At 36.3% G+C, this 16,908-nt stretch overlaps 1 protein-coding gene across 5 annotated transcripts; it reads right to left on the minus strand.

The window, feature by feature from the left end:
- Positions 1–425: 425 nt before the first annotated feature.
- On the minus strand, positions 426–16,721 carry Stj (voltage-dependent calcium channel subunit straightjacket). Of its 5 annotated transcripts, none has more exons than XM_083032430.1 (19): positions 15,985–16,721; positions 14,830–15,016; positions 14,139–14,678; positions 13,307–13,714; positions 12,818–13,120; positions 12,350–12,406; positions 10,319–10,399; positions 9,466–9,540; positions 9,123–9,227; positions 8,836–8,907; positions 8,305–8,452; positions 7,208–7,259; positions 6,935–7,092; positions 6,692–6,821; positions 5,947–5,979; positions 4,528–4,802; positions 3,644–3,993; positions 3,131–3,376; positions 426–2,770 (listed from the first exon to the last, which is right to left on the minus strand). In XM_083032430.1, the coding sequence occupies exons 1-19, from the start codon at positions 16,065–16,067 to the stop codon at positions 2,384–2,386; spliced, it is 3,690 nt and encodes a 1,229-aa protein (XP_082888556.1). In that variant the 5' UTR covers positions 16,068–16,721; the 3' UTR covers positions 426–2,383. The 5 variants fall into 5 exon arrangements, with proteins under 5 accessions (XP_082888556.1, XP_082888555.1, XP_082888559.1 ...); XM_083032429.1 differs by having other exon boundaries at positions 7,208–7,274; positions 15,985–16,720; XM_083032433.1 differs by lacking the exon at positions 12,350–12,406 and having other exon boundaries at positions 7,208–7,274; positions 15,985–16,718.
- Positions 16,722–16,908: the final 187 nt, after the last annotated feature.

The following is a 16,908-nucleotide window of genomic DNA, read 5'->3' on the forward strand; positions in this document are numbered from 1 at the left end:
GCAGCTATAATGATGTTCGTATCAGTAATCAGTATATATGTCAAAAAAATATTTTGTAATATACAACTCTTTTCGATTTTTTTCGTCTTTTATATCGAGTATAAAAAATGATTCGATCATTAAACAATTAATTATATGTAAACAGAATCGCGTACACTAATTATGCTTTGGATTACAATATAAAAATAAATCGAGGAAGATGACTAAAAAATAAAAAGATTGTAATTATATATATATTAAGATCGCATATAATTAGCAATCGCAGATCATAAAATGAATTTTTTACGACTTGAAAGAGTTTACGTAAAAATAAATCGATCCTAGTGGGAGAAGAAATAAGTCAGGATGTGCAAAGGACGCGAAGAGAATCTGCTGGAAGTAGTAAAAAAAGCTGGAGACATAATTGAAGTAAGTAAAATCTGATCTTCTCTTGAAAAGTTGTCATTTTGATACGAAAAACGGTCTCGTTTTACATAGGCAAGCCATTGTACATAGCAAATTGTAATAAACTCTATGTAATACAAACAACATCCTCCGTTCTTCGAACTGAACTCGTTCTTTTCTCTCGCAACGAGATCACTATCCGAGAATCGAAGTTCAGTTTTATATATATATATATATATATATATATTATATACAGAATATTCGGTGATATATTTTCGATAAACATACACAACAAGAGATTTTGTATTTCTTTTTTTCTCTTTTTTTCTTCTTTTCCTGTCTTAACCGCGTGTCCAAAGGCACACACTTCTTTACATATACATCTCGTGTATATATAATACAGTAATATACAAAATTAACTTTTTTGTAATCTTCTATAAATGTCGAACGTGACGCGTTGTCTCTTTCGGCGTCGTCTATTTATTATAATGTACAAAGCGCGCGTATGCGAATAATATATCGTAGTGTATTCGTGAACATGCGCCGTGTGTGATTTATGCGACCCTGCTCCTGCGACAGCTAGAAAAATTTACGAGTTTCGACGAGTTACGATAGCATTTTCACACTGACTCTAGATTTTTTCCCCCCATTTCCAGAGCACGCGGAGTTTTATTACTTTTCGTTCGATTGTCCTATCTATATATGTATTTGGCGCTTTTTTGAATGCCTTTAGGAACAAATATAATCTGCATAATCTGCATAATTTTATCCGTCAATAAGGCATTCTCGAGCTAATCGAAATGATCAGATCATCTGTCGATTCGAGCGCGATATATATAATTCAAGAGAAAGGTGGCTAGATTGTTCGAAAAGAATTGATATGATTTTATCCGCGGCGTAATTGAATGCTAAATTTTAAAAAAGCTGGATTTCTTAATCGATTTCTTTCAATTCATTAATTTTTTATAACGTATCAAAGTACCACCGATAAAAATCTTTCGAATTATAATACACCGACTTTTCTCTACGTCATAATCGAAAGTATCTTAGCAAAAGATATGCTACGCTAAACGTATCTAATTCTGATCAATCTAATCTCGATCGATGAGATAATGGAGAACAATTTTGTATCTTAGCACACATTTTGATATCGATTGCGTTCGCCACGTTTGATTGATCGCATTACTCGCGTAGAAATTGGGCGCACCGGGCAGGATCGGATAGCACGTTAAATTCGTTTAAAGTAACTCGACTGCGTTCGCATAAGAGAGTTTACAGCCTGCTGCTCGCAGTGACGAGAGGTAGAGAGCATAGAATATCTCAGAGCATCTATGATCAGGATTGATACATAGTTAATTCGCAATATTTAGTTTCGCTATTATATTATTCATTATATTAAAATGTTTCTCTCGCATATTTTTAAGTATAATTAATAAAAAACTATAATATTTTTAATTAATTTTTTAAATTTAACATTTATATTTTTTGAATTAATTAATAAAATTAGTTTTATTTTAAATTAATATTTTTAAATGTATAACAATAAAAAAATATACTTTAATTAAATTAACATTGTCAATATATTCTCGCCTAATGTAGATATGTATGTGTGCAAATATTTTACTAAAATAAAAAAAAATATGTTAAAAAAGAAAGAAAGAGAAAGAGAGAAAGAATTATTTTACTTTCATTATTTTCTCTCTATTTACTTAAATTTTTTTTTAAAGCAAACAACTATAATATAATCGAAAATCTTGAATCCGTAAAAAAGAGCCGAAAGATCGATGAAGAATTAGAGGAGAATCGAATTTACGTGTAGCAACCCTGACTGTCGAAAACAGACGATGGAATGTACAAATGTCCACATACGCTCGTCAGGCGAGGTTTCGTTCGGATTTCACAATCGCGACAGTGCGAGAGTTCGATTCGCGGCGTATCGTGAATACAACTGTCGACTAATTTGACACCATCATTGTTGGCTATGAATTCAGCTTCGATTTTAAAGAAGGACGGCGCTCCTTCCGGCCAGCACGTATGTCAGCAACAACATCGTCACCAGGAGATGCAGACTTGATCTAGCGTTCGTCGCTAGGCCGCACTGATCCTGGATCTCGCTTTCGCGAGGATGCGAGCGTATGCAGGACTGCGGTCGCTTCCGCTTGAGACCCGCGAACGCCTTCTGGCAAACCAGCGTGTTGTTCTCGTATATCACCTCCTCGGGTGTGATGCTCAGCTTCGGCGACATCATGTCGCTGCAGCCGGTGTTCACCACTACCAGCAGCAAATTGCTGAAGCTCACCTGCTGCACCATGTAGGGTCGTATGCAGTGCTCGTCCGCGTCCACGTCGTACATGTCGAACGAGGCATTGCGCAAATATAGATACATCTGTAAAGATTCGTGAATAAGTGATGCGTAAACGTTGAAGAACAAAGGAAATTAGCAAAGACTTTGCCATTATTTATTGCATTATTGAGTTTAAGGGCAAAAGATTGATATATTTTGTCGTAATAGACTCTAGAGAATCTTCAAGATTGTCTCAATCATCAAATTCCGTAACAATAATGCACTCAAATATCTTATGATCTCGCTTCGTGGCTTTGTATCTATCAGGCACGACGGATTATAAATATGACCTTAAGGACGAGTATTACTTCGTAGGGATGAAACACAGGGACGACGCAACAGTATATTAATATAGATAAACTATGATATAGTGTGCGTAATAAAATTTAGATTCAAGTTTACCTCTTGATCGCACACTTCTAAACGCGTACGATTGACCAGGAAGGATTGCTCGAAGCTTCTCTCCTCCTTCGCATCGGGAGGCGGAAATTTCTCTTCGTTTTCGTGATAATCGTCATGAACGGTCTCTTCGTCGCTAACGTAGCCGTACGCTCCCGCGTAATCGGGTTCCAATATGCCCGTCTTTGCCCAGGCCCAAGCGGCTTGACTCACCATCCACAACATTACTCTCTGGAGATGCTTCCACGGCTGCGACGCGAAAATTTTAGTGCGAATGAAACTTTGATTATAATTGCAGAAATATTTGCTGCAAAGTGCTGTTTTCCAATCATATTTCTTCAGATCAGAAAAGGAATATTTACACACATGCGCTTTTAATCAAGCAATCAAGATTTTATTTTTAAATTCTTTAAATAGGATATTAAATATCAAAGGGATTACTTGTCCGGCCTTCTCTTTTTTAAAATCGAGGTATTCAATTTAATATAATTTATCATTACAAAACGAAATTCTTACCGTGAATAGTGCATTGCCGGCGTTGGGGGTCTGCACGCTCTTGAAACACACCGCTTGATAGTCGAAGATCCTTATCCTCTCGAAGACACCTTCCTTGACCAAGCTGAGCATTATCGAGCCTTTGACCTCACCGAAAAATTTTCCGGCGTCCGTTTCGTCCTCGGCGGCGACTACGTAGCCGTTATTGTCAACCAGGTAACACGCCCAGGTGTCATCGCCGCAATGCTTGTAGCAGTTACCGATTCCCTCGCAGCTGAACGTTATGTTCTGGAAAAGCGCTTGCAGGGCAGTGTGCTGGAACTGGAAGCCGACCACCGCGACCGGCGCCTTGCTTTCTGAAGATTTTTTTTCTTTACACAAATTTTAATATCTTGAGTCTTCTTTTGCCCCAAACATATATGTATATATAATTCAAATTATTACAAATAAGTTATAAGGCTATAATTCAAAATCTCCCCTACACATCTTTGATATTAAAATTATTCCTATTAAACTGTTAATATTATTAAGTTTTCAATGTGTAACTTACTTTAAAGTTATTTAATTTGTTTATTTTTAATCTTGATTCATATTTATTTTTTAAGCAGTCGAGTATAGAGGCAACAAATCTATAATTTCTAAAATCTGCTTTAGATTTATTTAATATTTATATATGTATAACGTGGATTTTATATAAATTATTGATTCAGTCTAGTTTACGTGAAACATGCCTCGTTTATCTTGACGTCTAGACAATATTTCAGAGAACTGGGTAAAGTGAACAACAATAAAGCTTGTCGTTTAAAAAATTTTAAGATTATGACACAAGAAATTAGATTTTGACATTTTGCAAGAGAGAAGCAAGTTCCTCTTTTATCTTAAAAATAATTTGAATGTCAATTTACCAATAAATATTGCACGACTGGCAGTGACCAGGGTAGTGTTGTCAGCACCGAAGTTGTCAATCGGGACGGAGAAGACGAAGCTGTCCCCACTCACGTAATATTGCTCGACTGCTCGTTTGTACCACACTTCATCGATAGCTCGTGGATATAACTTGCTGAAATGATCATCCGGCAGCGACACGTCGTCATCCACTAGGAAATCCTGCCACCTGGTCAGCCCGCTGTGCGTGGCCACGAATGCCAGGGTTACCGCGAAACGTTGTTGGAATTCCTTCCTGCGAGAAAAAACACCTCAGAAACGCTGAATCGGGTCGCTTGATCGACTCGAGCTGGCATATTTACTCGCGCACTTTTACAGGAGCTTTTATATATGTAGATAAACTTGATCTAATATAACGCATACAAGCCTCTCAAAATCGTACGCAAACCCGTAACTCCTTTGCGCCATTTGTCCGAATAATATTTTATCGAAATTAAATTAATTAAATTCGAGATAGAGAAAAACAAGAAAAACGGCAAGTATTGCTCTAATTTTGTAATCACGATCGATTACTATTCGACAAAAAAATTACATTTATATTAAATTTATATTAAAAATCATCACTAATCAATTATTAAAAATAAAATTTAATTTTACAAATCACTCTATTTTTTTATTCTCTATTAATTTTTAAATTTTTATCGAATGCTGAGAAGATTTTACTATGTGTATATGTGTATTAAAAGCTTCTGCGACTAAAGAAAAGATTACTTTTCACTTTCGTGAAATGGCGCAAACGAGCCGATGGATATTTTCAAAAACACTGTTACAGCTATGAATTAATCACACGTCAGGAAAGTCCTCTTGCTTTCGCAGTGTTGCTCGCAAAAAGCGTTCCTCCTCTTCAGGCTTCTGTTCCTAAAAGATGACGTTCGCCCTACGGCAACTTGCAAGCTAATTTGCGCTGATCTCCAAGTGTCGAAAGACAAGAAGAGAAAGAAACGTAATAAGGAAAAGAAAGAGAAAAAGAAAGCCAAGATTACATAATCAAATATGGCATTATAAAATATACTCACTACAAAAAAAAGATAGCGAATTAACATTTTCAGAAAATAAAAGACTCGTGAAAAATAGTAAAAGATTCTGGCAATTTTTCTACGATACTTAAGACAAAATTCTCTTTACTCCAACGCAAACATATAGTAGACAGAGAATTCAATTTTTGTGAAGTGGAAAATAAAATAAAGTGAGAAATAAAGAGAGAAAAAGTTTTCGAAACGGACTCTGCGATGGAAAGAGCGAGAGAGCTAAGAAGAGAGAGAAGAAAGATAGGAAGATAGAGAAGAGCCGGTGCTTCGTATATTATAGTATACGATACGAACGATCGAGAATTAACTTGTTACTTTCTAAGAATGTAAGGTGCGTTGTGATGGCGTTACCTGGTCATCTGATTCATCAGCCTAGCTAAAGGTCTGCATGGCGTCAAAGTACGGTAAGTACATTAGTCAAAAGGAACAGGTGCATTTTCTATCCTCATAAAAATAAGAGAAACAAGACAGATAAATATAGAGAGAAAGAGTGAAAAATTGTGCACAAAATAGAAAAACAAAGTAAAACACGGGACGGAGTAAAATTCGTGTGTAAAAGTGAACGCAGTGTGAGTTTTAATTCTGACAAGGAAATATAATGGTAGCGAAAGAATGACGTCTCTCCGTCCTAAAGACGCGCCGAGCAACGACTAGTCGATCGATCTTTTTTTTAATAAAAATTTCTCGATGCATCAGTTTCTATAACAGATAATAATAAATATATAAATATGATAATCAAGCCACTGTTTAATTCTAAATTCTCTTTGCGATACGCTTGAAGAATTTTATGTTTTGTTAAATTTTTATTACAGTTTCTAATTGATCTAATTTTTACTTTTTGATAAATATCTTTGAATAGAACAAATACCAATTCCAATACAAATGTAACGTCGATTCCAAGTTGACGGTCAATATCAAAATCTAAAACATGAAACGCGCGGATAATTTTTTAAGAAAATTCGACCGACTAATCGCGCTCGTTTAGACGCGAATATAACGGGGAAAGGAAAAATTCGTTCACTGTTTTTCGAGTAGCCTGGCCATGCTGTGTAGAGCGCTCTTTTAATGCCGATTAATAAATCGAGATTATGCTCACCCTGATCCCTCGCTGGGATTTGCTGGGGTTTGCTGGGCAAACCACTCGGTTACCTTAGCATCGTACACCAGAGAGAGCAGCAAATTCCTGTCGCAATAGTATGAGTTCTTGTCGGCCTTGTAGGAATTAGCTGTCAAATTGACGGGAATGATATCAATTAATTTTAAGCTTCTACTGCGCAAAAATTAATTTAAAAAAAAATATATATATGTATAAAATAAATAAGTATTAATTGTAACGTACTATGAGAGCTATGACTAGAGCCTGCAGCGGAGTATTCCGGCGGCTGGGATCGCTGCTTCATGTCGATCCACTTCCAGCCTGGTTGGCGGGTACGCTCCAAAAAGTGTAGGAGCTGCATCTCCGAGGTGTTGAACCTGTGTTCACCCTCGTAGTGGTACCTAGAGTTTGCAGCAAGAGATTAGCATAAATGGATCTGAGTGTCCCATTCTTTCTAATCGCCCGAAATTCTTCGTCGTTTTCCCGCAACTTTTCCCTCTTTGCCTCGAAACTTACTTGCAGTACATCCAATGGGGGTGCACCCGCCATTTACTACCCGCGAAGTAATCTGTCACGTTTTTCCCTACAATAGTTCAATTCATTCAACTTTAACATAAAGGATGGAGAGGCAGATCAGCGACGAAAGCCTCGACTGATTAAGATAAATATTTTTAAACTGTCAGGAGTCGAAATACTTCGAATCATTTTGACAACTTTGATTTTCAAATGCAATGAACCGAAGAAGAATTTTATTATGCCAATTATTATGCTCTTCCATTCTATAGCTTGAAAAATTAAATTCACGAAAATTATATATCTTTAAAGTATTATGATAAAATATAAGTCACAGATTATTTTTGTAAAACCAATTTATCGCGATAAATTAAGAATTAAATTTAAAAACGCGTATGATATAAGCGTGGAAAAATTTTTCAACGTACAAATTAGATAATTTACGAGATGAAACTCTGTTTGTCAAAGTCGACACGGTGAAAGCGGACTTTTTCTATCGGAAAACTTAGCTATGAGAGAAGTGTTTGTCGAGATGGCTGAATTTTACAATCGATTCGACGAAAAGTTCGCTCGCTAACTTTGTCTCTCCGACTCTGAATCGTATACAGAATAAAATTTTATACGCGAAACTTTGTGGCTCGATCGCATACGTATGTAGACAATTTTACGAACATAAAACGAGATTATATTTTGAAAGAAAACTTATCTCTCACTGTGTGCTACAACTTTTTGTAAAGGTTTCCACAACTTTGCATTATTGAATACATTAAATTTTCTCGCCAATTGTCTAATCGTCATTTTCCGCTTTAGCCGTGTGTCAAACTTATTATTTCCATTCATTTGCACATACATCTTTAAAATAAAACTTGGACTAAAATGTACCCGCGATATACTTCTCGAAATATATTCAAATACGTGCATAGTTTATGACGATTAAATTTAGTTAAAATTTTTCAAGTCATAAAACGTATAATGTTGGCGTGTCCGAAAAGGATGAATTTAATTTAAATTTTTTTTCTTTTTTCAATAAAATTGGAAATATTTTATTATTGGAAGCTTTCGTCGCTGCATAATGGATTTGTCAGATTTAAAATGCGTACCTTTAGCGTGAGATCGATGTATTTCCTCGATAGCATTCACGCGATAACTTCCGGTGTGATCGTACTCGGGCAAACTGACCACCACCGTGAATGGTGTATCTGTGATTCCCATGTAATCATATTTTCTCTTCACTCTGCCGACGCGTTTCTAGAACAATACGATATCAATCAGCACAATGAAATAATCGATTGCCTAAGAGAAAAGATTTAATTTAACTATTTTTATTTCTTTTATAAAGAATTAAATACACGCGAAAAAAACATCTGTTTCTACATAATAATAGCATCTATCGTTATGAGAATTTACTTTTCGTCATTTTGGATTTAATATCCCTTTTAAAATAAAGAATTTAAATGATAAAATGGTAAAGAAATAGAAAGCTTAAAAAGATCGAAATATTATATATCACTTTCTGCAAAAATGAGAATATTAGAAGAATTCTTGAATCGCAACTGCAAGAGATCGTCAGTGAACGAGTCGTACATTTACGAACTTTTATTATTAAATAATCGTTGTATAATGTTACTCACCATATCGTCATAATGATACTTTGTATGAAGCGTCACGCTACCGTTCGTTTGATTCACCACGTCGTTGCGAAGCTGCAAAAAAACGCAATGGACTGATTTATAATGACTTATTATTAATTGCTAGCGACACGTGAAACGTCTAACAACGGCGTTATGCTCAAGCTTCGAGCGTGCGTGTCATTAATGTGTGTTCTATACGCGACTTTAATTACAGAAATTACTTTCTTTATTTTTACGCCGAAAGAGAGTCTTGTGAGACTTTACGAAGCGATTTCTTAATTTTTTACCATAATGATTCCTTCGTCGAATTCCCTGGGGCCTCTGTCGTGGTCCATCAACTCGATCTCCGCCATATCGACGCTGTTATATGCCGGCTTTAAGATGCCCTGGAACTGTTTTTTACCATTTTTATCTTCACCATCTGTTTATTTTTATTTTATTAATATTAATAACTCAATGTCGATAATGCGTAAGGCAAGAAAAATTATGCAGTTTCATATATAATATTGGAATATATAATATAATATAATATAAAATATGTCAAATTTCAAGATTTAAATGCGAATTGCATACATGACTATGCAAAAGGAGTTATAATTGTGACGATATAATTAAAGAAGCATATATTACCACTGGCCGGAGATCGGGATGAATCAGGATGAAACCATTGTTGGTCACGATGAAAGCGTAGCCGTTGACGCCGAGCTGATCCCACGTGAGAGTAATGAAAAAAAGAAAAGAAAAGAAATTGTATCATCGCGATTTACATTCGTCACATCGTCAATTGATGCACCGTCGCGTCGACTTTATAGAGGCCATGATAGATATTAATAGCGTTTTCATGCCACTCTTCTTAATAGAGTCGTCGTGTTCGATCCCCAAAGAGGCACTTGACCCCTCATTCAAGTATCTCATTTATCATTTTAGTATCGTATTGTGTGTGATCACATCATGTAACATCTATTTACAGAACATCTTAATCCCTAATGAATTTAATTTTTGTCTCAACGACAGCATATCTTAAGCACGGCAGAAAAATTAGGGCAGTGTTAGTAATATAATAAGAGTTGTGTGTTTTAATAACTACTATTAATTTTAAATTTTCATATAATCTTATAATTTTATTTATATAATTTTAATTTTCAATTATATAATCGAAATATTTGTATTTTAATTTATTTCAGTAATATATATAATATATATATATAGATATATATGTATATATTTCAATAATATATAACTACTATCAATTTTAATTTTTAATCTTAATTTTTAATTTTATAATCGTCGAATTATAAATCTTCGACGTAAATAATTATAATATTTCGGCTTTTAAATAAATTCTGAACTATAGTGTTTCCTCCTTTCACAATTCATTAATCACTGTTTATTCCCAACTCATTATGACGAATTCATTATGACGAATATAAAAATAAATCTTTTGTAAGAATAATAATCGAGCTTAATTTGCAATGTAGCTCACCATGTGTGGCATCATCAGCTTCTGGATCTCTTCGATCGGTACATCCGTGCCAGCAACGCCGAGGAGATTGGCGATCATCGTCTGCGCAGACAATTATCGAAACGTTTATTAAAAGAACCTGTCGCGTTGCGTGACACCGCTATCATGTCATGACAACGTTGAGATATGTCGAAATAAATTACGAATTATCATCAAGATCGCATAACCAGAATTATCATCAAGATCGCATAACCAGAAGCGTATCTACCTTCTCCAACAACGTTCTATCACAATGAGTTCGTCTACAGAAACACACGCTTTAGTATATCAAGAAACCATATGTGTAAAAGAAATGATCACCCCCTCGCGTGTGTATAACAACAATGAGCATGAAATCATTTTTCACTGATGGCAAGAGGTATATGTCGGAAAATTTTTTTGACAAACGTGAATATATTGAACGAGAAAATGTTTGTCTGAATTATTAAGATGTTGATAATTTTTTAATTGTGTATTATTTTATAAATTTTATAGTAAAATAATTATGCTGCGAAATATTTTCCCGAATTTAGTGAAATATTATTTTGTAATTAGAGTATACTGCTCCATGTGCAGGACGAGAAATAATATTGGATAATGATATCAATATAAAATATCGCGTAAATATTGAAATTTTATTTGTATTTTTATTTCTGAAATGTGAAAAATTGCGCGCGAGAGGGACGAGCAATAAAAGAGTGTGAGTTTCTTGCGATTAGACGCAATAACTAGTTCAACTACTGTCTCAATGTGTGTGATAATAATAATAATAACGATACACAATAAAAACTATAGTAATTAAACAACAAATTCTTTCTATGACCAATTAACAACATCGGACTAGGCTATCCTAAATGTGAGTTCAAGTAACAATTAGTTCTGTTCTTTCGAAGTGACGACCTTCCTCTCTCTCTCTCTTTCTTTCTATTTTCTATTCGATAAAAAAATTTGAAATATTTTACATATCATTTATGGATATCAAATGTAAATATGTTATAGAAATAATACCAATCGTGCGCACAGTATGCGTAAGAAGAAAAAATTTTTCTTTGGTCCCAAAAATATTTTGCTACCGAAAATATGTGCGAGATTAATTACGATAATCTTTCTCAAAGAGACAGAGAGGTCATCGCTTGAATTAGATCTACGAATGTCTCTGACTAATAAAATCTAGCACTCAATAAACTGTTAAATTCGTATTTATGTGTACGTGCGTGTCTGCTGTTACTCGCGATGGAAGGAGCAAGTGACCGGAAGAAGCAATTAGTTGTAGTCTTTAAAATAAGTCATTACGTTATTCTATTGTGTCGCATCATTGAGTTTAATTTTCTTCAATATTTTTAAAAACGAGAACCTGTCGAATTAAATCACAACAATTTTGAATCTCTTTTCAGAGACTTATTTTTACCTGCTCCTTCGATTTAATATCTTTTTCTCGCATTATAGAAATATATAATTATAATCACTGCAGAAACGATCTCTACGAATCAATCTTTACGAGGATTCTTTTTTTTTCGCCGTACGCAATCCAACAGGCGGGCAGGACTTTGCCTTTTTTTTCTACTCGTCTCGACAGGACACAGGGTAGACTAACGTACCTAAACCTATCTAATGACTTGAAATAATCCCAATAACTAGTATTAGATTAACACAAGATACCAGAGAGTCGAATGTGGACCTAAAAGAGATCTATGCGCGTTCTACGATCTCGTTCAACATCTTTTATATAGTTTTTGTTGCCATGAATATCGATGGGTTAAAAATTTTCTCGTTAAAGTAGAAAGATAAGCACATTTTGAAATAATTGCGACGCGATTCGCGTGAATAAGTAAAGTTCTTTTCAAAGGTTGACAAGTTTAATGAATAATAATTTGACATCCGTTACGAAAATAAAGTTCGAAGATGAGATCGTAGATCGTTGATCGCGCGTAAACGAAAGATAAAGAGATATACAGGATATACTATATGCATCATAGAGCAACGTTGCTTGAGTTTTTTGTTTTAGCTGCCAACCTCTCTTGTCTCTGCCACCCAGTACGCTTCGTTCACCAGCACCTGCCTTGTGATGTTCTGTGGACAAAGAGGGACTTAAAACCGAAGCAAGTGCGGGATGAATATATACCTCAAGGAAATGCGATTCGCGAGGGACTTTTATCTGTCGTATCTGTCGTTTTCGTGAACAAGCCGCATTTTTATATTTCGAAGAATTAATGGAAATGTCGCGAGGAATGTGATCCGTATAATGAAAATGCAAAGAGCGGATCAGGGAAAAAAAGAAAGAGCGAATAATATTTTTAATAATGATTGCCGAAGAGAGGCCATTTTGCTTCGACGAAACAACTCGAACACGATCCTTTTTACGCTTGATCCATTATCGACAACGTATGAACGTACGATTGTCGCCTATCTTTTCATCAACGTCGACTTTCGCTGATACGATATCAAACGATACGATGTCAAACAAACGGTCGGAAACCTTACCGCGTTCTCGCGTCGATCGTACACCGGCATGCTGACCGAAGTCATCAGCTTGTACTCCTGCAGTCCGTCAGTCTGATCGTGCCGTCGCTTCTGCTTCTTCACGAATCGCCGATCCTGCTCCTCCGTGTTGAAGTACTTCTTATTCATATAGCGTTTCTTCTGCTCCTCGCTCTCGCGTTGCTCCCACAGCCAATCGGTCATTTTCGGATCCGTCACGTCGGCGTAAACGGGTGTCCAGATGGTCGGATGATCCGTGCGGCCCAGTACCAGAGGCCTCGCCATCACTGGCACGTACTTTAATACCTGAAAGGATTCGCAAAGTATATTATGTAATCTCACGAAAATTTCTCGAATATTCTACTAGGCTTACTTGGCATTCAAATTCTTGCAATTTTGCAAATTCTTCCTAGTATTTTTACCAAACGTTTTATTCGACGAATGAATTCGTTATATTCGCAAATTCTGAAGATGATCCTTCGCGCGGCTTACCTCTTCTCTCACTTCCGCCGGGGTACACAGATGCACGTAATATCCTCTGTTCGCACAAGCCATCCACTGCACCTCGCGCACGTCCGCGACCTCCCGGCCGATTAGATAGGTGAATACTCTGACGGGCATGTCGGCCTTCAGCGGTTCGTCCGGGTTGTCTTTCCAATTCTCCGCCTCGAAGATATCTTTGAAGTTGTACGGCACTCCGTCGGTGATCAGCATGATCGCTTGATTGCACTTGGCACCCTCTCGCTCGGTGCGAAATGATTCGAGTAGTTTAAAGGCGGTATTCAGGGCCAGGGTAAAGTTGGCGATCATCTCCGTCTCGAGATTCGAGATGGCTCGTTTCAGTTCGCGCACGTTCGCCAGGTTCGCCTGAACCAGAGTGTCATTGAAGCACGCCACTACCTGCAAATTCATCAATTGATTAATAATTTAATCTAATTAAATATTTCATAAAAACGACATGCTCAGAAATTATTCTTATCATATCTAAAATGTGCAATTTAAATTCAAACTTTTTCAGATTTGTGAATACTTGAAATATCAAACTTTTATTTAAATTGATCTAATTCATTCAACTTCTCTCACAGAGACGCATTAATTTTATAACATCTTTAAATTTTTCCGCATTAAACCCGTATTCTCTTATCGAAATTTTACGGTATGATATCTTAAATCTTTTCGATATTTACTCGATATCTGCTTTTCTAAATGTTTCTCAATTTTCAACAATTTAAATAATTAATTTTTCAGTTTTTCTCGAGTATTCTATTCACTTGAACCGACATTGATTCCTCGATTGAGTCAATTCTCTCGAATCGATTCTTACCTCTCTGGTTACATTGGAGAACGTGATGATGTTGACAAAGTCATTGTTACCGAGAGTGTCGAGGATATTGTTGATGACGTGTCTGGCGATCTCCCGCCGTATACCCGTCATGCTGCCAGAGGTGTCCATCAGGATGAGAATATCCTTGGGACTGGTGGCCGCTTCGATATACCAGCTCCTCGTTCTACAGTCGAACAGATCTACCGGGACCATGTACCAATTCATGGCGGGATACTGGCGCATGAAGCCGGTCGCGCTACCAAAGTACTGCCAGGACAACGACGGGTCTTGCTCGTAATTGTTGATGAAGATGCGATCGAGCTGCTCGGACCATTTGATCGCCCGGATGACATCTGACGCGCGCTCGTACACGTTTGTAGGTACATGCACTGCCGACATGTTGAGATTCACGTTACCGCCAAAGTGTGGACTGTAATCGAGATCGATGGTGTTATTTTTCGCGTTGATGAATTCGTAGGATTCCGGTGGATCCTCGTTCGTAGACGATAGCGCCGACTGCTCCGCTACGTCCATTATTCTCTGAAAGATCGAAAGCAATTAACAATTTGCGGCTGTAATTTAAATAGATGTTTTATAATGATGAGGAAAGATTTCGTTCGAACGGTTCACGCATTAAACGAACATAAATAATTAAATAGCTTAGCGATTGATGATATGAAAAAGATCACACCTTGATGGCCGAAATCTTGGATTCCATCATAGTTTTGATGTCCTTAGCAATTTCGCGGACGAGGCTGGCTCCGTCACGTGGCGTAATATCCGCCACCTTGTAGCTTTCTTGAAATTTCTCTACCTTTGTCACAAATTTGCCCAACTGCGACAGCTCGAAGCCCAGCTTGTGCGCCCATGTCTTCACCCTATCATATATGTGATTAAATTAATTAAATAACAGTAAAAATATAATTATTATTATATAATTTTCATTGAAAGGTACATTTTGAAATCTGAATAAATTTTCGTTTTGTATTATCATATTTGTTTGTAATTAAAAAATATTTTATACTATATATTCTCTTATCTAACGCGTTTTCAACATAACATTGTGCAATGTTACTTTGCTAGACATATCATTCGGAAAAATATTTGTTTATCGAAAATTACGTTTATTGTAGCATCATCCTATGTCTTGTTTCATCATCGATTTAATTATACATATCGCGGAGTAATTGCACAATATTATTTAATATATATTACGCATTAACAATAATATATGATTATAATCCATTTTGTATTTATAAGATCTTGTCGACCATAAAACAAAACGCGAATCAGAAAGTTTGTGGACAATAGTACCATCATTTGAATAGTAATCTGATTGAACATGACAGTCTGATGAAATAAATCTCATTCACGAAAGAAATCCACGGCAAGAAATGACGAATGTATTGTACATTTGCGAGTTATAATTATTTTCCACGCACATATGAATAAATCAGAAAATTGATATTTACTCTAAAAAAAAAAAAGAATATCTTAAATTTGAAAACACGTAGTAATAAACCGAATCGAACGCAATGAATACGAAATAATTTCCGCAACAACAAGTATCTTCAATGATAATCGATCAACCAGGTTTTTCTTTATTCCCGAAAGTTCGCCTTTCTTGAAACGTGCCGTCAGCGTGACAGTTTTCATCGAGAGACACAGTCCTTCACGGTTGACCTAAATATCATTCGTCGCCTCATTATGTGTAGTATATATGTATGTGAATACGACGGAACGATCGGGCGAATCGTTGTTTGTTGCCGTCAATTAAGTTGCCAGGATACTAATATATTATACGAGGAAACGAAAACGGGGACAGAGGACCACGAGGTCTACGTACGTTTTGTAGGAGATGCTGTCGCTACGATCGGGTGCCTCGATCAGGATCAGGACGACGACGACAGGTATGAAGCAGGGCCTCATCACTTTCCCGGACCACTTCTTCCGGTCACCTTGCGGCTCCGCTCCTCGGACGGAGGGACAGGGGGTTGTGTTCGCGCGAGGACCACGATGAACAAAACCGAGGCTCGCGTCTCACATCAAGGATGCACCACGTCAATCGTCCTGGTCGACGTCGACGTCGTTGTTGGCGTCGTCGTGTACGGTGCGCGCTCACTAACTCTGTGGCGACTCACTCGGCGGGGCTTATCGATTTTTCGTCTAGGCTTGCGCACGAGGAGATGAACCCAACGGCCACACCGACTGTCGGGTTGGAATAGAATTGTTTGTCCTTCGATTGTGCGCTCTCGGTTGTCGGGAAAGAAGTTGATAATAGTTACTTGTTACTTTGTCACGTGTCCAATTTGCCTTATTAAAGTATATACGTCAGTAGTTACATGAGATCGACTTGACAGAAGATGTTTTCCAAGCATATTATTGTACTATCTTCTATATATTGTATTTTTTTTTTTTTTATGAGTGTTATTGATAATATATGATAATATATGATAATATATTGATAATGCTGTGAGTCAGTTATTTTTGACTTTTGATGAGATAAGATTATGATATTCCAATGAGACTTTGTCCCATAAAATCTGTAGCAGAAAATGGCAGCAAAGAACATTATTAACACTTAATGTATACTATTGTTTTAAAAAGCTTTAAAAAATTATTTATTTACATATAATAATGTCATAAAGAATAGTTTTTCTATTGCATCTCTAAGCACTGTGTAAGTTAAAAGATGCACTATTATAAATTCATTCAACATTTCTCTATTATATATAATTGATAGAAATACCTTTATTTATTAAAATAATAT

Source organism: Prenolepis imparis, unplaced genomic scaffold (genome assembly GCF_030444845.1).
Source record: "Prenolepis imparis isolate NDT839.2.m4 unplaced genomic scaffold, iyPreImpa1.0 SCAF_2, whole genome shotgun sequence".
NCBI classification, from domain to species: Eukaryota; Metazoa; Arthropoda; class Insecta; order Hymenoptera; family Formicidae; genus Prenolepis; species Prenolepis imparis.